This window comes from Stegodyphus dumicola, chromosome 1 (assembly GCF_044657685.1).
Source record: "Stegodyphus dumicola isolate Sdum_Otavi_A_Nest chromosome 1, ASM4465768v1".
Classification (NCBI taxonomy): Eukaryota; Metazoa; Arthropoda; class Arachnida; order Araneae; family Eresidae; genus Stegodyphus; species Stegodyphus dumicola.
This window is the reverse complement of record NC_140768.1, coordinates 215,978,064-216,000,465: the sequence shown is the minus strand read 5'-3', so window position 1 is coordinate 216,000,465 and position 22,402 is coordinate 215,978,064. Positions and strand designations below refer to the sequence as shown.

At 31.8% G+C, this 22,402-nt stretch overlaps 1 protein-coding gene and 2 long non-coding RNA genes across 18 annotated transcripts in view; 1 reads left to right on the top strand and 2 right to left on the bottom strand.

Moving 5' to 3' along the window:
- LOC118201136 (uncharacterized) overlaps positions 1 to 2,844 on the bottom strand; it is a 385,427-nt gene extending 382,583 nt beyond the window's left edge. For 6 of the 12 annotated variants that reach the window (XM_085825469.1, XM_085825458.1, XM_085825460.1 and 3 more), the window contains exons 1-2: positions 2,779 to 2,820; positions 2,155 to 2,217 (exon numbers count right to left, since the gene is read on the bottom strand). Coding sequence is in view for 2 of the 12 variants with exons in the window: in XM_085825487.1 (XP_085681613.1) it covers positions 2,155 to 2,187 (33 nt within the window). In the remaining 10 variants the exon portion in view is untranslated. Of the gene's footprint in view, positions 1 to 2,154; positions 2,218 to 2,778 lie in introns of all 12 variants that reach the window. The other 6 variants (XM_085825487.1, XM_085825518.1, XM_085825505.1 and 3 more) reach the window with 4 other exon arrangements.
- Positions 1 to 22,402, top strand: part of LOC118188301 (uncharacterized) — a 59,978-nt gene that overhangs the window by 16,137 nt on the left and 21,439 nt on the right. The window lies entirely within an intron of this gene.
- Positions 9,625 to 17,042, bottom strand: LOC146999460 (uncharacterized). Of its 3 annotated transcripts, none has more exons than XR_015043514.1 (3): positions 16,225 to 17,041; positions 13,957 to 14,063; positions 9,625 to 10,905 (listed from the first exon to the last, which is right to left on the bottom strand). It is a non-coding gene; the product is annotated as an uncharacterized LOC146999460 (long non-coding RNA). The 3 variants fall into 3 exon arrangements; XR_015043516.1 differs by having other exon boundaries at positions 9,626 to 10,905; positions 15,683 to 17,042; XR_015043515.1 differs by lacking the exon at positions 16,225 to 17,041 and adding an exon at positions 14,758 to 15,954 and having other exon boundaries at positions 9,626 to 10,905.

The following is a 22,402-nucleotide window of genomic DNA, read 5'->3' as shown; positions in this document are numbered from 1 at the left end:
TGAATTTGCTGCTTGCAGCCATGCCTTTTTAACGTGTCAGGTGAATAGAATCCTAAATTTGGCATCACACATTACTGATGTCCATGCAGTATAATATACTGGTGCATCATCACTCATAAAGCAGTTTACAGACAGCAGTCCAACTTTGTCCCTAATACACTGAAAAAATTTTTGCATTGAACCTAAATTTACTCTATTGCTTAGGCAAAAAGCAGCAGGAAATCCTGAATTAAACTCGTCTATGACTAAAACTGTCGATAATTGAAAATCGTAAGCATTAGTCCCATGTGTGCTATCGATGCATATGCTATCGGATCCAAACTTTAAAAGCATATGCTTTTGAACGTTTGTCATTATGATGATGCAGAAGTCACTAATTTCCAAGTGCTGATCTGCTGCTTCTCCTTGGAATTTTACAAAAAGAACTGGATTATCATCTAAACATTTCATTTTTTCTATCCAGATCCTTAAACTGACAGCATCAGTTGGATGATATTGATACAGTAAGAATTAGAAATGTTATGTATGTCTTTTTTTGTCAATAAATGCTCCCTGTAAATGTCTTCTTTAATACTATTCCTTGTGGAATCTAATATTTTCTGTGGTGGAATGCCTTCATTTAACTTACCTGAAAATATTGCATTTATATGATAATGTTGTATAATAATGTCTGTTTTATATTGAATTTCACAATCAAGTTCATAAAGAAACTTACCTGCAATCCAAATGTTCTAGATCTACTGTGTGTCCCACGTGTGTTTGGAAATATAAAATCTTAATTATGCCATTACTGGTAACTTCAATAGTAGATGGACAGTGCCCCTCTATTTTGCAGGTACCTTGTGATTTTATAGCTCTTACACCTTTACTTTTAGAATTATAAAATCCAGATCGATTACAAAGGAAGTAACTCTTTTTCCCACCTTCTTTAAGAGTTATTGTACTTCTCAAAAAGTAAGAAATTTTTTCTCTTCGTTCTTCCTCAGGGAAATTTTCCGTAACCGGCCCTTGGCTATTTTTTGGCCGCCATCTTGGATTTCAAAAACGCGCTTCTTGGCGCGTTTTTGAAATCCAAGATGGCGGCCAAAAAATAGCCAAGGGCCGGTTACGGAAAATTTCCCTAAAAACATATATAGATGCACTGCTGCATAATTATTTATACGTGTAATTCAGTGCTTCATTAAAAAAAGACTATCCTGTTATTACACAAATGGATCTCTTAATGCATATGTATATTGAAGATATCAAAAATGATGTGGACCTAATAAAAAAATTAGTAAAATCTTTATTAAAGTGGCAACCTTCAATTGTAAGTTTAGTATCATAATGATAGACACTTATTTTATTATATGTAAATGAGGCTTAAAATTTATTATATGTTATTTTAAAACTACTTAAAGAAATTTATTCGATGTCTTAAAATTTTAATAACCTATACACATTGTATCAGTTATCAAGAAACAGGCTACAATGTTTTTTTACTTTAGACATAGGCCAAATGACACTCATGTTATGGAAAATGTCTGATGACAATTTGTCTCTTAAGAATAAATTTCTTGCATTATTATACAACTTTGGGGAATATGTTTTAAGTCTTGTTTAGCTGGAACACGAGTACTAGTAACTGTCAAATAGGAAGAAAAATATGCCAATGTATAACTTAAAACAGAGTCGTAGCTAGGGTTTTCAGCGCCCAGGGACAACTAAAGGTTTCGTGCCCCTCTACTGCTTACCAAGGATGAAAAACATTTAATTCTAAAATGTCGTAACATCAGTTTGGCGCCCCTTGGATTCTGCGCCCGGGGACAGATGCCCCCCTCTAGCTACGCCTCTGACTTAAAATTAGGCAACTTTATTTCAGTATAGATTTTAAATAAAACTATCAGTTTTGAGAGCAATTAGACATAGGTCCCTCTTCTTGAAGAGAAAAAATATTCTGCTAAAGTGACCAGTATCTATTTACAATCAGTGCCAAAATAAGATTTTGGTTAGGGGAAATTTTCCGTAACCGGCCCTTGGCTATTTTTTGGCCGCCATCTTGGATTTCAAAAACGCGCCGGCGGCCAAAATTGTTTTCCCTGTCCGAGGGAAATCGGACAGGGAAAACAACTCTGACCTACCAAACCTGGAAAGAACAAGAAAAAACGAACTTACCGAATTTATGGTGCCATCCTGAAGGCTACTCATCGCTGTTCCTTCAGATATCTATCAGGATACCTGCAAATAATAAGAAAAACAAAATATAATATTTTTTTGCTGAGCACAAGTTTAAGAAATATTAAATGAAATTGTTTAAATTACATTAAATACAACTCCTTAGCAGAAATGCAAATTATAAAATATATATATATACCATATTATTTTTTGCTGGGCAAAAGTTTAAGAAATAATAAACGAAATTGCTTAAATTACATTAAATACAACTACTTAATGTTTTAAAATATACAATTTGCAGAAATCAGCTTTACAAAATAGTTTCATGCTTTAAAACTAAAAGAAATATCTATCATAAAATCAATCAAGAAACCTACTCTTTTATAAATACATAAACTATTTTTATAAATCTAGAAATACTTAAAAACGCTTAAAACATACAGTAAAAGCAAAAAAAAATTCTCAGTATCGTAAGTAAGGGATAAGTTAAGTAATCGTTTTAAACTACGAATTTACTTTATTCTCGTTAGCATCCTCTGACAATATATGAAATTAAATTTAATTTATATCATAATATATATAAATAATAATATTAAATTGCATTAATAACAAATTAGCACTTACTTTGTACACGAGACATCCTTTCCGCGCGCGATCGTTTTGGCGCCCAAAGTTACGGCTACTAGTTACGGTTGCAGTGAACGATGAACTCGGATCGTTCAGTTAATAATTTTGGCAAAATTTATTAAGAAGTTCTGCAAGTTCTTGTAAATAGAATTATTGAAATTAGAACTGCTATTTATTGCCAATAAACAAATATAAAATTGTTATATAGTATAATTTTTCTTATATTCCTACTCTTATGTTTGTTCACAATCTACATTTGATTATATTTAAGGTCTTGTTTTTACAGTTCAGAATGTATAATTAATAATACTGCTTTCTAATTTGATTAAAATAAAATACAGTAAATTATTTCAAACAGAATGGTATAGGTTATTTCGCTGCAAACAATTATACTAAATATACTTATTTATGTACATTTGAGAATTTAGCGCCGAGCAGTTATTAATCATCCATGATGCTCTTCTGTCTGCCTATTTACAATTCTAAATTACATTTTTGGAAAGAAAAATTAAATTCAAGATTAAAAAAACTTTTTTTTAATGAAAATGTAACTTTTTTAAAAGCTTCATTTATTAGCTAGAATGGTTCCAGTTTACTTATCTGTATTATCACAGTGAATCAAATATTATTACTGGCTTATCAAACATTAATAACAGTATAAATAGAGTAATTAAGACACAATAACACGCCGAATAAATACTAATTCAGAAGTCAAACAACAAAAATCAGCGTTATCCTTTCCGCTCGCAATCGAATTGGCGCCCAAAGTTACGGTTACTAGTTACGGTTGCAGTGAACGATGAACTCGGATCGTTCAGTTAATAATTTTGGCAAAATTTATTAAGAAGTTCTGCAAGTTCTTGTAAATAGAATCATTGAAATTAGAACTGCTATTTATTGCCAATAAACAAATATAAAATTGTTATATAGTATAATTTTTCTTATATTCCTACTCTTATGTTTATTCACAATCTACATTTGTACAATTTTGTAGGTATAACGCTGATTTTTGTTGTTTGACTTCTGAATTAGTATAAATAGAGCTTTGGCCCGATTGAATAAACGTAAGAAGACCAGCTAACAAAACTTGTAGCCGCATAATAGGGTTTTAAAAACGATGTTTGAAATTTCAGCTAATTACTGTAATGCATCCCCGTCATTAACTCCACATGGATTGCCAAATATTTACAAAGGCACCTTCAATTTCGTAGCTTAATAGTAGCTACTTTTGCAGTTATTCCAGCAAGCCCTACATCAGAAACAACAGCCATTTAATGCACATTGGTCTCAAGTGTCTTTCCAGTGCAGGATTTACGTATAAGCTACACATATAAGCTAATATTATATATAGCTTAGGGCCCCCACTTTCTTCGCCCCCTTAAAATTAAAATATAGTATAACAGACTTATAAAGGGCCCTATATTTCAAACAGCCTAGAGCCTTATCAAGTCTAAATCTAGCTTTCTGTCTTCCTCAGAAAGGAATTCGTGCTAAATAATTCATGTGAATATGGGAGCTTCGACAGAGGTTAATCATGCCCCAACCCATTGCTTTACAAAATTTCACTTAATACTCACATGCACGAATGACGTAATGGGCTGGAGCCACTCGGTTTGGAATCATAAACAGTGGCTCAGCGTCATGGGATTATCTTCAGATATCATGTGAAATCTCGCCTACAAAAATCTTACTCTCCCATCTTGGGTAGTAGTAGGTATAGGCTCAGTAAACAGTCATCCACTTACATATTAAAAATGGCGAAGCGGTGTCACGCAACATGGGACTGAGTAGCAGTGAGTTCATCTGAATCCACAGTCTGCGCTGAGATCTAGAAGACCTCTTTATAAGAAAGGAGGAAAATTGAACTTACATAAGTGCATCCTTATGTAAGTTCAATTTTTGTTTTCATTACTGACTAATTAATTAAGCAAAGGATCAAATAAATCTTCGGCACCTTTATGCAAATTCACTTTACTGGACTTTATCGTCTATAAATACAGCTTCGAAATTCTAGATCACAAGAGCTCTGTTAAAAGAATCAAGCAAGCCAACTAGATATCTAGTTTGCCTTGAATCAAGATGGTTTGATAAGAAGTACATCATAACTGGGCCGTTCCTAGGCCATTAGATGCCCGAGTACATTCGAGATTGCCGCCCCCAAATTTAAAACAAAATGCTCAATGATTAATAAAATTTATATTTCATACTCACTAAGTACTTACATATGACACATTGTATAACAAGTACTGACATAATATGACAAGTATTTACAATGAATTTGAAATATTTAGGTATCGCGGAAGTCCGGCCGCCCCTGATTTTCGAAGCCCGCTTACTTTTACACTCTCCACCTTCACTAGGAACGGCCCTGCATCATAAAGATACTTGCACACCTGTGCAAATCGTTGTTGTTTGATAATGCTTGTTACCTAAAGAAATTGTTAGAAATGCGCCTGCCTTGAAGACGAGCGTCCCTGATGAGTATCATTTTCTAACTTCAGAAAAGCACTCTTCATAAAAGTGCATACTTATGTAAGTTCAATTTTTGTTTTCATTACTGACTAGCAGTGGAGTAGCTAGGGTGGGGCAAGGGAGGACATCTATCCCCGGGCGCAGAATTCAGGGGGCGCGAAATTGATGTTACGAAATTTTAGAATGAAATGTTTTCCGTTCTTGACACAGAGAAAAGGGCGCAAAATCTTCAGTTGTCCCCGGGCGCCGAAAACCCTAGTTACGCCTCTTCTGACTAATTAATTAAGCGAAGGATCAAATAAATTTTCGACACCTTTATGCAAATTCACTTCACTGGACTTTGTATAAATGTTCTCTTTGAGAAATGTGTGACGAGCGTTTCCGTAGAAAGATCTTGTTTTTCACAAAAGTGCCGAAAATTAATTCCATCCACTGCATCATTAATTAATTAATCTGCAATGCAAATGAAAACCCCATTCGCATAAAGAGACCTGCCTTAAATTGTTCGTATCCTTACAGAGGTTGCATTTTTCAAAATTACAGATTGATTTTTGTAAGGTTCACATGCCTTTATGCCAAGGCACCCTTACAAAGAATTTTATTTTTTCGAACAGCGATCGATCTTTATAAAGGTGTATTCACCATTATATCTGGGTGCTATTATGAAGGTGTCTCTAAGAACCACCGCAAAAAAATACCATACATCGCAGATTATCATCGCAATAACTGGGCACATTGCAGATAAAATTAAAGAAAGGCAAGGTGAGCTGCATAATATCCATTGATTCTAGATACTCCTGTTGGAGCCACAATTGCATATATGTTTGTGCATTTTAATTTTGGTATAAGCATATATACAGCTTCCATAACATGCGACCCATCCTCCTATATACAAGGTGTTTCGGTTGATCTTTGCCATTTGACATTCTATATTCTTACCCTGAAGAGACCATGTTCATTGAAACAGGTTCTGATGCAAATGTGCAAATATTAATATTATGATACACATGTGGTTGGGCACCTTTTCCCATATATTCTTACAGTGGCTCCTCCATTGCCGTCAGCTGTTTGATACACGAAGTGAATGTCTGCAAACTCTGAATTCGTAAAACGGTATATACTCTGTGGTTGGAATCAGAAAGCTCTCCAAGTGCCTACCAGGAGCACTGGTACTAAATACAGATTTATCTGTTTTTCCATTTCTGGCCTTGTTGCTCCATATAAATACGGTTTATTTCGTTTGATTTTTATTAAAGATGAGTCAGCCTGTATATATAACAGAAAGATGAATTGTATTTTGCGATGCATATGAGAGGTTACCTTTAAAGTGGGGGAACTTAACAAAGCAAGGTTATTCGTAATTATGTCATAACGAAAAAAAATTGTTTTTAATATTATATAATCCTAACTAATATTATAAATGCGAATGCGAGTTTGTTTGTTTATTACCCTTTCACTTTTTAATTACTTAACCGATCACCATGAAATTTTCAAGAAAGATGAGAAAAGGTTATAGGCTATATAATGTAACTTATCAGTTGAAACTTAAACTATACAATAAGTTTTATAGTTAAAATGATTGCCGTTGTATAAACATTAAATGTTAAACGATATAAAAGTTTGTCTGCGCGCACAGGTGCTTGGCTTGTCTATAAAATGTTTGCGTGGTTTCAGCCACGCAAACATTTTATAGACAATAAATATTTAATAAACATTTTATTTATAACCTTTTCTAATATCCAGGGGCATAGCTATAGTTTCCAGCGCCTGGGGACAACTGAAGCTTTGCGCCCCATTCTATGTGCCAAAAATGGAAAACATTTCATTCAAAAATTTCGTAGCATCAATAAGGCGCCCCTTGGATGCTGGGCCCAGAGACAGATAGCCTCACCCTAGCTACGCCACTGCTAATATATCAAAAATATTTCTTGAAAATTTCATGATGATCCGTTAAGTAATTAAGGCGTGAAAGCGTAACATTTATTAATTTTTACTTGTTTAATTTTATTATTTGAAATCCTTCAGGATTTACGGGTTTCGGGTCATCTTTCACAAAAATTTTTCAGTCATTAAGAAAATATACGTAGCAGTTTTACTAGATTTCATGGCGATACACTCCACGTAAATACAAAATATCCGCGGTCTATAGGTATAGAAGAAGGGCAGTATTTACTGAAATTTTACGCAGAGTTTATTTTTAAAATTCACGCGAAGTTGAAACTTATTTAAGGACATTAACGCGAGCGAAGCCGTGGGTAAAAGCTAGTAAAACTATAAAACATGACGCCACATTAAATTAATTAACTGGAAAACAAGGGGCCCACCAGCGGCAACGTCGCTGAACACTGGTAGTTCGGTCCGAGGTTCGAATCCCGCGAACGGGCTGGCTGCATGGGTGTTTTCGTGGTTTTCCCCATGTGTAACGTGTATACGAGCCAGTTTCCCTTAAAAAGTCCTCCACGAAGGCATCCCTCCCTTAATTCAGATAGCCCTCGAGTGCTTTGCCGTAATTTAATAAGCCAAACGAAGTTTGAGAAAAACTAATCATTATTAATAGGAACAGTTATAGGTATTTTTTCCTCTTTAAAGCGGTCTTTAATGGTATAATCGGAAGCCCGGCCGCCTAGAAATCATGAGGTTAGGAGTTCGAAACTCGGCGAGGGCGTATATTTTTCCTGCCTATTGGCGCCTGAAGTAAAATGTGGTAGCCTATAATATGTCACTATCAGGATTTAGCAACTGATCCTTACCTTCCTTGTCGCCCTAGAAGTGGGGGAGAATGCAAGGAATTTTCTCCTTTATTACCGCAATGGAAAATTTGGCTAGGGTATTGCACCTTTTTCATATTCTGGCTAGGCAGAAGAGTACCAGGGGGAGCAGAACAGCCAGGCCACTGATTAAGAGGAGAGGCCTCCGAAGAACCTTAAGTTTTTAAGTATATATTAAAAAAAAATGAAGCTAAAATGTGGTCTGTATTGGGAGAATCAATCCCTAACTCATAATTGGCACTAAAGATATTTTTGGGACGGTGTATGTTTCAGTTGCTCCATGCTAGAGAAGCTTTTTGAAGTTGAAGTGGATTAAAAGCTATCTTCGATCAACAAGGTGCCAAGATTTAATGGCTTGTCAGTCTTTTTGCATTGAAAATACGGTAGCTAAACATGTTAATGAATTTTTGACAAAACTATAGACAAACTTTCGTAAGTCAAAATTCACTAAAAACAGTTATAGCTTTTTTATTTTTAGAAAAGTTAACAATATTTTTTAAATCATCAAAAATAGCTGATTAAGAAGCATTTTTAAATATAAATTTGTTTTCTAAATGTAATTTTCCCCCTTAATCTTAAGACTTGCTTTTCAAATCAATTCAAATATTTAATTTTAATTAAATAAATGTTAATTTTATATTTGTGTTAACATTTTGTATGGTGATCATTCCGATATAGGGTGACCAAGTGAGATTTCCATCCTGAGCATCGATAATTAAGTCTGGCACTGCAGATAGAATTTTGCATATATGCCCTATTTCTTACTTTGACAAATGTAATGATTTTACAAAATTACATGTTCTATTTGTACAACTTTTCCATCCTAAGATCAGTCAATATACTAAGCATAAAACCTATTTCAAACATTCTGCGTGTGTGTATTTATGTTTTATTTAAGCTAATAGAAAATATTTAATAATGGAAATTTCCTTCATCCAGAGTCAGTTTACAATCCATAAAAGATAATAAGATTAATACCAGTAATAATGTATAAATAATGTAAATAATGAGTAAAATGCATAATATATTTTAATAAATGAAGCTGGAAATTGCAGATGTGTGAATCTTGAAATAAATACTGATAACCAAAAAAACAGAATAGAAATTTGTGCTTATTTTAAAAGTGAATGATACAGGCAAAGTTAAAATAAAAATAAACATTATCAATGAAGAGTAACACTACTTATACTACATTAAGGGGCAGCAAATGTGTATATGTAAATGTGTGCATTAGTGGTATTTATGACTTTACACTGAAATTCTGATTCCCCTCATGGGGGGGGGAATCAGAATTTTTTTAATAGGTAAAGAAGCTAATGGGATAAATGAAACTAAAGGAATTATTGATATGTTGTCCTCTATTAAAGACATATGTGTTATTTTGTTCCATTGGCTAATTCATTTTCACATTGGACTTGTAATTGAATTTTAAATTAAGAATGAATCTGTGTGCTTTTTCAGGGAAGGGAAGTTATGCTTTATAAAATTATAAGTATGCAATATTTACAATTAAACAGAAAATGAGAGGTGTATGAAAAAATTACAAGAAAAAAGGGAATTTTAAATTTTTTGACAGGATGAAATTTAAAATGCTTATCAGTCATGGTTAATAAGACTTAGCTGAATATTAAATATATGTATCAAATTTATTGAGAATAAAAATTGAAGCTAACAGAATGATAATAATAAATTAAAAAATTTATTTACATGCATACAATTTTATGTTAAATATACAGAAAATTTTCATATGAGAATACAAGAATAAAGAATTGTTTTACTAAAGAGTCTTGAAATAACTGTAGCTTTTTCTTTCATTTTTAAATTCAATAACTCTTAAAATTATAGTGATATTTATAAAAGCATAATAAAAATAATTTGATTAAACATTCCTTTTACATATTAGGCCAACTAATATTACATATTACAGCTCATGAAATGTTTCTGGTATGGAAAAAAGGATCCTTCTAAAAAATTTTCTTTACATATATATAACTAAAAATGTATCAGTTCATTTTTTCTATAATTATGTTTTATGAAAATATTCTTAAACTATTGAAAAGAATGAAATTTCCTTCGTTTTCAAATGATTATGAGATGGATTTTAATGTAATGCTGATAAAGAAGATATTTTTAACATTAAAACAGAAAAATCTAAAATAGCTAAAACATATACACCTTGGATAAAAATTTGCGAGGAAAAAATTATAAATATTAATGAAAATAAAATTTTCATAGCACATAATTTTAGCATTTTAGTAAAAAATTATAAAAATTGCATCATTATACTTTACATACAGCCACTTTACTGAGATATTTATTTCAATATTAAATATATAAATTTCATGTTTCATTTTCTATTTATCTATTTCACTATCTTCTAATTTGACAAATTTTGTCTCAAATCTCAGATAATGCATTAATTCTAGATTCAGCAGCAATTACTTTCACATAACATATATGAAATTAACAAGATGCTATTAATTTTGCACGAAGGCTTTCCATATAAAATTAACTTCTCAGATTTTCTACATTTATATAGTTCTATATAAAAAGAGCATCTATTTTGGAACATAATGACCAATATGATAATAATAATGACCATATAACTTTATCACACTAAGCACAGCAACTGAAAAATTGGTCACAAGATTTGTGGCTTAATTGTCTGATTTTCCGAGATTTAGGTATTAAGTTTTTATTTTGACTGACATTTCTCTTTGGAATGTCACTGGGTTTGCTTGATGCAGCCACTTGCCCTGAAGATGGTTAGCTTGGCTGTTCACAGCTTTAATGAAGCTTGCCCCAGGGTGGTGAATTCTACTGCATAACTAAGCAAATAGCTCCTTCACATTTACAAGTCTGCTGCTTCTGCACACCTAATCAGCTGGAAGGGATAAAAATTATAAACATAAATAATTACAAAATTGATTCACAATAAATTTTATATTTTAGTTAATTTATTTATTGAATAAAATAAATGTGAAAGTAATTAAAAAGCAGCACTGAATTAAAATATTAGTAATACTCATAGTGTAACAACGCTGATACTGCAAATGCTAAATTAAACGAGTATTGGGACTTTAAAGCATTAGAAATGAGTGAGTGTTGCATACAAAGGTTAGCATTTTGGATGCATAAATTCATGTCACACATAGAGAAAATTATGAAAACTTCCATGCAGCCAGTCTATTTGGCAGGATACACAAGTAATAAACATGTTTAATAATGAAACATAATAAAAATATTAATAATTAATGAGGGAAAATTTATAGTTTTGTTCTTTTTATTTAAGTTAATATTTCTATTGTGAAAACTATCTAACTTAATACACTATTCACTTTCTCTTTGCCAGTACTAAACATTAATTCTGAATTATAATAAATTTTCTAACTGCTCTGTTATTCATTCACAATAGTAATGGCTTGAGTTAATTTCTTCTGTGTTTATTTCATTTATAACCTCCCAAAGTTTTCAACTACATTTTATCCTATAGTTCTAATCTGAGGTAATGTGCTGCAAATATCAAGTGTTAAACTGTCATAATAATAATACTATAGACAACTGAAGTTAACAAGCACATATTGTAAAGCTTCAATCATATGCAGAAGTGATTTATATGCAAGTACAGTCAAAAGTCGTTAATCCGGACTCATCGGGACTTCGGCGATTCCGGATTATCGATTTTACCGGATTATAGATCATCAGTTTAAATCTGGTAAGATGGCATGCAGAAATTACAAAATTAAAAATATGAAACCGTAATTTATGAAATAAAGAACAATTATGATCTAAAGGGTATCAAAATTTACAAAAAGAAAAAGCTTAATATTTATTTGTTTACTTTATTAAACATTTATTTCAATGTAAGTTGCTTCGTTTCATGTGATAATACTTTCTCTTTAATTCTATTAAACAGACATAATTTCTCATTTAGTTACAAAGTTCCGCTGTTCAAGTCCTATAATTGCTGTGTTGAGAATACCGACTAATTTGTCAATGGAAATGTTTTCCTTTTCAATAACCTCTGGGTCACTTTCTTCACTATCGGAAGCGAATTATAATGACGAGGAACTTTATTTAAATCATATCAAAGACGGAGTACATAGACATGAAATACTATACTTAGTAAGGAATTATAAGCCAAATAAAATAAAAACATCTGCCCTGAAGATAAGGATAGTGCTGACAGATCAACTTCCGATCCGCGGCGTGAAATTGATAAACAGATTTTGGATTTCAGAACATACTTTCGCTTTGTAGATATAAATTACATATTAGTAAATATATATCGGAAATTCTATTTGACATAATCGAAAGTTCAAGCTTACTTTTATGAAATTGTTCTAAAAGTCTGCAAAAAACAATAAGCCGGATCCAATTCGAAGATTAAGGAGCAACGCAATGTGCAACATTAACTGAATCAGATAATTTTAGCTTAGCTTATACCTCTGTTACGCATTAAACATGCATGTGCACAAACATATTTGCAGCCGTAAAGGTCTTACGCGCACTCTTAAATGCCTGTGCGCATGCGTGAACGCAACGCATGCGCAGAAAGTTTGTAGCTTTGAGGTCCGAATTAACGACTTTTGACTGTATATCTTTATCATTTGACCAATTTGAATTCAACAAAATAATCTAATTTTCTCAATTTTTATTGTCTGCAGATAATCAAAACCATTTTTAAAGAGGGACTACTGCACATTATTGTTAAGAAATATATCACATTGACATTCTTCAGCTTTATTACTTTTTAACTTTAACAAATTAATATTTAAGTACTAAGAATTAAATATAACACAGTTATAGCTCTGAAGTTATGTGACAGATGCGATGAGCGAAAGCTCTGAAGTCAGATTCCAATCAGTCTGGGTCGTATTTATTTTGCATATAAAACAATACATGTGAATTCTAGTTAAATAGAACCAATGACTAAAAAGCACTTGTTTTAAAAAATACATAATAAAAATGTATTTTTCATATTACATATCAATACAAAATAGCATATTAAAATAAAGTCATAGCTGCCCGGATGGTATAGTGATTAGGGAAGCCTGAGTACAATACTGAGGGACCCGGGTTCGAATAACGAACAAGGCATGGATGTAAATTATCTGTCCCTTCATAGGAGGCAAAGGTGGCCTGCCTATTAGGTGCCTCCATAATAGATCACCATATCTGATTTTAGGAGTGGCCAATGCCGGCATAGGCAAGCATCCACCATTGGAAACAAAAAGTACATGTGCAAGAAATGGAGTTATTCTGATGCTAATGGTTTCATAAAATTAATTATTCTTTTCTGATAACTCGATTCATAATTATAATGTGGGGAAAAAAGAAGAAATATAGAATATCAAATCCCATTTACTTTCCTGAACCAAAGTATGAAAGTAACAGCACAGTGTATAAAAATGTTGAACAACTGCATCGTCTGTTAACACAGTTATAACTGAAGTACTGTTTTGAAGAAGGGTATGGAGTTTTATGGCAATTAGCATATACTTTGATGCTTCTTATTTCATTAAAGCTAAAGCTAATTCTTATATATAGGCATAGTAATGTTTTGTTCATCAGCATTTTATGAATTATTGACAATTTCAAAACAACAAGTATAAATATGCAAAATAAAATAAGGAGCTGTACGACTTAAAGCTCATATAAATTGGAATACCTTATGTTGGAGCATTGCTGAACTCATACTTAAAACAGAATAAAATGATAAATGAAAATCAAAACACTACTATATATGCACTGTATGTTACTTCCTTATTAAAGCAGACAGTCTGGATATATTTAAAAGTTACAAGTTACAAATTTGGTGATTCAATCAGCTTATTTTGTTATGGTGTCTTTATTAAACAATAATCAAATGTCACCTATGGATATTCTAATATATTTTAAGAACATTAGGCTTAAATAAAAAGTTAAACTTTACCTTTCTGGATTTTGGAAAGCCTAACAGATTTCAGTTCACAAAAGTCCCATTTATTGCTATTACAGGCCACACATCGAGCAAAAGCTTTCATTGAAGGGCAGTTCAACCTGAGAAAAGAAATTAAATCACCATTTAAAATTTCATGATCAGGGTAACAATACAAAGGTTTAGCACTTGGCTTATAAATAATCCTGCTCTTTCAGAAAAATTTAATTGCCATGACAATAGATTTAGGTTGGTAACTTATTTCTGTAAAAAAAATGTTATGCCCTTTCCAGGAAAAACATGAGCACACATATTTACCATATAACATATTCCTCGAAGTATAACACAATGGCTTCAAATCACATTAATTAGAAAGTTTGATTTCATTTCTACTTTAACCAGTTTGCCTTCATGGCCATATGACATACAATATATTCTTTAAAATAAAGACTAATTTAACAGATTCAAATAACAAATTTAAAAGTTTTGCCCCATAAGTGAAACTTTACTAGTGAAAATATAACTTTGTACCCCATAAGTGAAAATATAACTTTGTGAAATAAATCTTGCATCCAATTTAAGGCCAAGAGAACTGATGTTTGACAAATACTAAAGAAAGTTTATTTATATTTTTGATGCATTAGACATGAACCTGATTTAATCAAAAAAACTTTAATATGGGGGATAGGTTGGAATAGCTTTAACTTCTTTGATAAGCTGAAGCATGTTTAGAACAAAATGTTTTAATGACAAGTAAATTTCGATCATTTGCAAATCATTATATTATTAGAAAATACATTTTAATGAGATACTAACAACTATGACATTTTATGCATAAAAAGAGTAAAAATTAAGCCAGTTATCATTTGGCTTTGTGGTGTCATCGAAGCTTTGCTTCTTCTCCCAGCATAAATTCTTTGGTGGTACACTACTATACTGTCAACAATATTGTTTTCATATTAGTTCCACAACAGTAAATTAACATGTTCCAGTTCAGAGTTTGAATGCATCTGAAATGTTTTGTGCACAGTTTGAATTTAAGAAAAATCTCTTTCCTTCAGACTTATATTTTCAGCTTAATATTCTAATGATTTACTTTTTTTGAAATCATATACTACAGCTATATCCATTTGACTTTGAAGGGAAGATTAATAATTTTTATCTTCTTATATCCTACCCATATATCTTTCTTTCTGAGTAGCTATGTGCAGAGTTAAAAAATGTATAGACATATAAAAATAATAAGGATAGCTTAATTATTTTTATTGAGAAAAATTAAATGTGCATAGCTATATATGTAAGAATACATAATTAAATTAGTCCAAATCATATTTAATGCATCTCCATATCTATTTTAATATTTTCATTTAATATGTATTTAAATGCACTAATCATTTTATCATTAGAATTCTAGTAAAAGTAAGAAAAAAGCTATAATAAATTAAATGCTGTTGTTGTTGGTATCATTTTAACTTTGCCCAGTTTGTCTTCATGGCAATAGCAATATTTATAACATATATAATACCTAAAAAAGGAACATTTTGTTATGTTAATAATAATAATTTGCTGCATTTTTTAACTCCCCAAACCCCATAAACGTTTTGCGAAAATATAAAAAACTTTATTTTCTTTTACCGTAATGTTCGAAAAATAAACCCCATAAACGTTTTGCGATTCAAACTTTATTTTCTCTTACCGTAATGTTCGTTGCGAAAATATAAAAAACTTTATTTTCTTTTACCGTAATGTTCGAAAAATAAACCCCATAAACGTTTTGCGAAAATATGAACTAATAATGATTTGCGACTTTCAAACTTTATTTTCTCTTACCGTAATTTTCGAAAAGTAAACAGAAAATTTCCCTTTTCCTCCTTCAGGAAAATTCCCTGTGTGGGTTGCAACAATTATCAGGGTTACCATATTCTGGCGCACGTACGCTCACTTCCGATGTAAACAAATCCGCAATTTCGCCAAGTGCCGGTTATGGAAACATCCCCTGTTTGTTATTATTTAGAAAATGTTTACTTCATATTTCAAATAGTTGAGGAAGAGAAATATTACTTTGAAATATTTTTACTGAAGAATAATAGGGGTTTATCAGGCTAACAGAAAAAAGCAAGATGCTAAGGAACTTATTCTGTTATCAATTATACTCACAAAAATAGATGTATTTTATTCCCCAGCTTGATGAATGAATTTGCAAAAATAGTAATTTGTACTCAGTTTGGGGCTATTCAAATTGAAAACGTTTATCGCAGAAAATGCAAATTTCTAATATCTTACCTTCATATGTATTAAATGTCATTTCAACGGAGTTAAGAGTGTATCCATGTTGATCTCTTGCGTGATTTCTTAACTCTTCAAACGTTCTACATGAAAAATTGCAGGCATTAATAGGACATTTCAAATTTCCTTCAGCCACAACAGGTACTTTATGTACTTCCCGAATGTGTTCATATAAAACCTTTTTCTTTTTGTACTTTTTGCAGCAGTACATACATTCAAATACTGCTATCTTTTCATATTCCATTGTTATAACAAAAAGTTATGTACTGCAATAGAAAATAAAAACTTATTTTGTCATCAGATATATTAAGAAATGAATAAAAACTAGTAGCATATGATATTAAAATATTTAATGTTTGACACAAAAAATGGTAGCATATGATATTAAAATATTTAATGTTTGACTGAAACTAACACGTCTTGCTATTCTGAAACATTTTTCATTTTTCTTTGTTCAACAAAGGAAATTTCCGCTAAATTTATCTGTTCTCAAAAGGCAATATATGAAAAATAAATAGATTACAAAAAGTTTGTCTCAAAAATAAATACTTTACAATAATTTGTAATCACATGTTTAATTACAAGCAAACAATACCTAAATTACCAATTAAAATATTTTATCAAAAAACACTTTTAGCCCGCCAAAAAATATAACTGCAGAGCTCAGCAAACAAGCAACCGAAAATGGCAGGTAATCCTGTGGGGTAAATCTAAAACATCCCGCTTTTGACGTCACATGTGACGTGTACCGTTGACCAATCAAATTTTCCTGCCGAGTTGAAATTTAGTCGCTCCCCTGAAATAGGGAGGGCTGTGTGATCACCGAGGCAAGCGGCAGCACGATCGCTGCGCTCCGTAAAAAAGTGAAAAATTTTCCTTTCCTCTTGGTGATTATCAATTAAATTTCTTTGAAAAATGTTTATTTTTCCCCTACAAAACCTATATCATTCCAATGAATTTCGGCTCCGATGTTGACGAGAATAAAACAGCGGACAATGTAAGGATATACTCCAAAAGCCTGGAATTTTGATATGTGGCGGCGATCACGAAAGCTGGAGGCAGTGTCTAAACATAGCTCCGAAATTTTTTAAATAACTGTTTCAGTAAATATTTTCAACTCTCTAAAAAAGTTTAATGCATCTTTCCTATGCAATGTCTCATTCATCAAATTGAAAAAGGAAACTTCGCTTCATCGAAACTTTGTTTTGTTAGCTGTTTACTATCAACACGAGAAATCCAAAAGAGGCCCTGACACGGAATATTCAGATAAGTAACATTCTGTTCTCTATACAATATATGTTTCTCTATCACTAGAGTGCAATTAATTTTTTTTATTTATTATTTTTCATAAGATTCTAGCATTATACAATAGTTAGTAATATTAGCAAGTGATGTGGTTCTTTTCTTCGTAACTATTCCGTAGAGACGCCACATTCCTTATCAGTAGTCCGTTCTTATCAGCAATTCACACCCTTCGGAGGCCTCCCTCTTCGTGCTTAGGAATTTCTTGAGAGGGAAAAAATGGGGATCTCTTGACCATCGATGAGTATAGATTGTGATTTTTGTAACTAAGATCCCCGACTTTTTTTTTCAGGTCTCAAACTTAGAATTATGAGCAAATAAAAATACAGTGTGACGGAATTTGTTAAAGTTGTACTATAATAAATTACAACGGTTAAATTAATAAATTAATTTTATATTTAACTAATATTTAAGAAAAATAAACTGTGTAATTTATTTTTGCTGAAATGCTCTCACACTGTGTATGGATTTATGATTTTGTCAATTACTGTTTTTATGAAATATACATGAATTTTTTGGAAACGGTAATATTTAAATTTACTTTAGTTAAAATATTATGTACATCTCTGTGATGATATATGTCTTTTCTTGTTAGGTCTCAAGATAACGGCATACACATTACCATGTAGGAATTCATTCATTCATTCATTTATTTTTTTTTTAACTTAGCTAAAGTTTGCTTCTTAAAGACACGAACATTTTTGAAGATGAACTCCTTAACTACACTCATGGACACAATCATATTTTAGGGTATTTTCTACTTCTTTTCCTTTTCTTTCTATAGGCCCTTTTTTTTCCCCTCTATTATTTTTGGGCCATTTAATTTAAATTTTATTTTGTCCCATCTTTTCTTTCTGGCCTTTTGAACTCGTACAAAATGTACGAAGTTCCTTTTTACTTTCCTCAAATACGAAATTCCCTTCTTTCTATATACCTTTCCTTCGCACCTATGCTTGATTTTTCGCCCATCGGTGCAGAAAGACTTAGCGGGTGCAAAACAAGACATCTGTCTACTTTGTCTGTCTGTCTGTCCCAAAAATAACTTTTACCGGTCCTTAGGGAATGGATAAACATGTAGTGGTAAAGGCCTTCGGGTTGAATACCACTTAACGAATGATGATCTCCGATCTCCGACCTCCAAAAACATGACATTGATGTCATGTTAGTCAATGAAACACATCTTCGAGCTTGTGACAGATTCAGAATTCATGGCTATCAGAGAGGATAAACCCCCCAACAGAGGAGGTGAAAATGCTATCATAATTAAAAGCCATAATAAAGCCAGTAAATTATCATAAAACGTAAAGCCAAGGCTTTGATAATATCTCAAATGAAGGGCTACAAGCACTGCCTAACAGATGTAGTACTTATCACCAATATTTTCAACGCATGCATTCGTCACTGCTATTTTCCCTCTCAGAGGAAGCATTCGATAATTATTAACATCTTGAAACCTGGAAAAGACCTTAAATATGCAAAAAATTATAGACCCATCAGCCTGTTACCGGCTTTCTGCAAAGTTTTTGAACGTGTCATCAGTACAAGACTTACCAAATTGGCATTGATAGGAACCAATTTGGTTTCCGAAAGGGACATTGTACTACTCATCAGATACTCCACCTAGTACCACCTCCACCACTGTACTACTCTATCCGGCAGTTCCTGTATGTGTTCAGTTTATCCGGCAGTTCCTGCAACTGAACGCTAGAAAAGAAACGTCTTACCTAATAAGATTCTCCGTAGCATAACAAATGCACCTTGGTTTGTGCGGAACGCGCAAATCCATATAAGGATTTAAAGATTCTCCCGATTCATGATCAAATACTAACTACAGCACATAACTTCTTTGAAAAACTGAAAAACTCACAATACCTAGCCATTAAAGAAACCACAGATAAAAGACCGCGAACTATACATCATAATGCATTATGGTGGTAGTGTACAGTGTATATCTTTTATTTCTACTTATTTTACGTATCTTATTACTCTTCATTACTCAAGATCAGTTTACGTTATGGACTATGCTCTGACAAAGCTTATGGACTTTGATTGCAACTTACATTTCTTACTTATTATTTTCATTTAACCAAGAATTTATTTAGTACTGTGTAGTGTTTTAAAGCAAAGACTTTGCTTTCAGTGAAAATTTTAGTTCGCGGTCTTATGACTCCTTCACTCGCTATTGGCCACCTCGCATCACGTGGTGTTTACTGTGCAACTTTAAAGAAATTAATTTTCTAGCATGATGATTTAATTTTAGTGTACCCAAATTGTGTTTCTGAAGAATAAGGACATTATTAAATCTTCAAATTCACCTTTTTTTTTAACTCTACAGACTTATTTGGGCTACAATGAACCTCTGGTTGAGGCGATACCCCCATTTTAATGGATAATAAAGAGCGAAATAATGAAATATATCCTTATTTAGCTCTTGGGGATTCGCATGCCATGGCTGAAGCCATGGCAGCGGTATTATAAATATAACAAACTTGCTAATACTTCACGGACATAATTGATGTTTTCTAAAATCAAAGTTTTTTAGGTTACTTGAAAAGAATCTTTATTTAACACGTGGGTGTGTAATCTTTATTTAACACAGTGCCACAGCAAAATCTGGTAAAATAGTCTGTCGGATCATTTTTTTAATTCTAGTGGTTTCCTGTCTCCTTTATCCTAAAAATCAGTTCCGTACCTAATCTAAATATATTTTTATGAATATTTAATAAATAGGTAAACAAATAACAGGTTTAAAACAATAAATTTATTACATTTCAGTTCATTGTAAATTAACACAAAAGTTCTATGGCTCAATAGGAAAAATTGGTAAAATTAGACAAATACTATATTACAATACAAATAATAAAACATAATACATAACCAAAACTAAATAACTTAGTGAATGTGTAAACATCTTAAAAAATATCGCTAGTCTTGTATTCTTTCAATAAACAACACAATCCCATTTAATTATAACTTCGTTGTTTTACTTCATAAATACTGATTACTTATTGCAGCAAAATCTATATTAAAATCAGATAATAATCTATGAAAAAAAGCTTCCAGAAGCCGAAACCAAGAATACGAACAACTTTCTGAATGTAGCAAAATCTATATTAAAATCAGATAATAATCTATGAAAAAAAGCTTCCAGAAGCCGAAACCAAGAATACGAACAACTTTCTGAATGTAGAAATAATTTTAACCATATAAATTGATCCATTTGTGAAGCACCGATGACTCACACAGCTTCAAACAATACAAAATTTGAGTCACATTCAATGAGCATGGCTCCGAAAAGTAAGGCCGCTATGAATCATCGATGATGTACATGGCAGTCAATGTGTTAAAGTGCATGTACAAACTCAATTACTAAAATAAAATAACTTTTTAGCTAATCATGCATAGTTTAATATCTGTACAGCTTAGAAAGAACTGTGTAAACTGTTTCATTTGACTTATGAATAATTTAATGGGCAGTTTTTTTATTACGCACATCGGTGCTACGTAAACTGCCATAAAAAATCAGCTAGAATAAGCTAATGTTTGGTCTTCATGACAGCTGGACGTGCTAGTCATGAGAACAGGCAAAGGCCAAATGCGATAATTCTTTATATCATGACCTGCATTCTCAAATATAATTTTTTAAAACTGTTTTCGATAATTCGAATAATGTTATATACCAAGTTCGCAATGCCAAAAATGAAAAAAGTGGCAAGCATATTAAAAAAATGTGTTTAAATTATAGATTAATCAATTAATTAAATTATAGTATTAATCAATAAATTAAATTATAGTTATCAGTTAACTAGATTTAAAAATCTAGTTAACTGATAAATGTACAAATTATTTAAAATTTATAAAAAGTATTGTCAGTCTGTTATTGAACAGTTACATTATTTATTATATTTGTGAGACGAAAATGCATAGTTTCTAGAGATTCTTAGATTCAATAACGGTAACTGTTAAAAGTTAGCTTTAAAAAAAAATGTGGATATTGTCTTTAAATTTTAGTTTCCCTGTTATAGCAAAAGTTAGCTTCTAAACTTGACTTATACTGTTACGTGACTGGATCCCCAAAATTTATTATTTTATTATTAATTTTCCCCATCTTACCTCTATTCAGCTTTACAAAACACACTCATTACACACACCTGGAAGACTGTATTTAATGTAAATGATAACAACTTTGACTACACTCATGAACACAATCGTGTTTTTTTTTTTTTTTTTTTTTAACAAAATTCTCTTCCTTTCCTTTTCTTTCTATAGGCCCTTTTTTTTTTTAATTATAACTACATTTTTTTTTTCCTCTCCATTACTTTTGGGCCATTTATTTTTTACTTTATTTTGTCCCATCTTTTCTTCCTGGCCTTTCGAACTCGTATAAAATATACGAAGTTCCTTTTTACTCTCCTCTGAAATACGAAATTGCCCCCCTTTCTATATACCTTTCCTTCGCACCTATGCTTGATTTTTTGCCCATCGGTGCAGAAAGACTTAGCGGGTGCAACAAAAGACATCTGTCTACTTTGTCTGTCTGTCTGTCTGATATTGTCTTTAAATATGATTAAAAAAATGGCATAACATTTGCATCATATTCAAATATCCCACGAAATAATTTTAAAAAAGTTTCCCTTTATTTAATTAACAGGGCATAACATGAAATCATTCACAAATATTTAAACGTGATGAAATCGTTCATCACCTTATTTGTGACGGAATAAAACAAAATGCAGTAAACTCTCTAGTTGCGTCCATCTCTGAAAAGAACAAAATATGTCTAAGACTAATATCGGTACTGAAAATCACTTTCGCACAAGATCGAAATCATATGGAACCTTGAGAAGTAGAGAGGATCACCTCAAAAACAGGT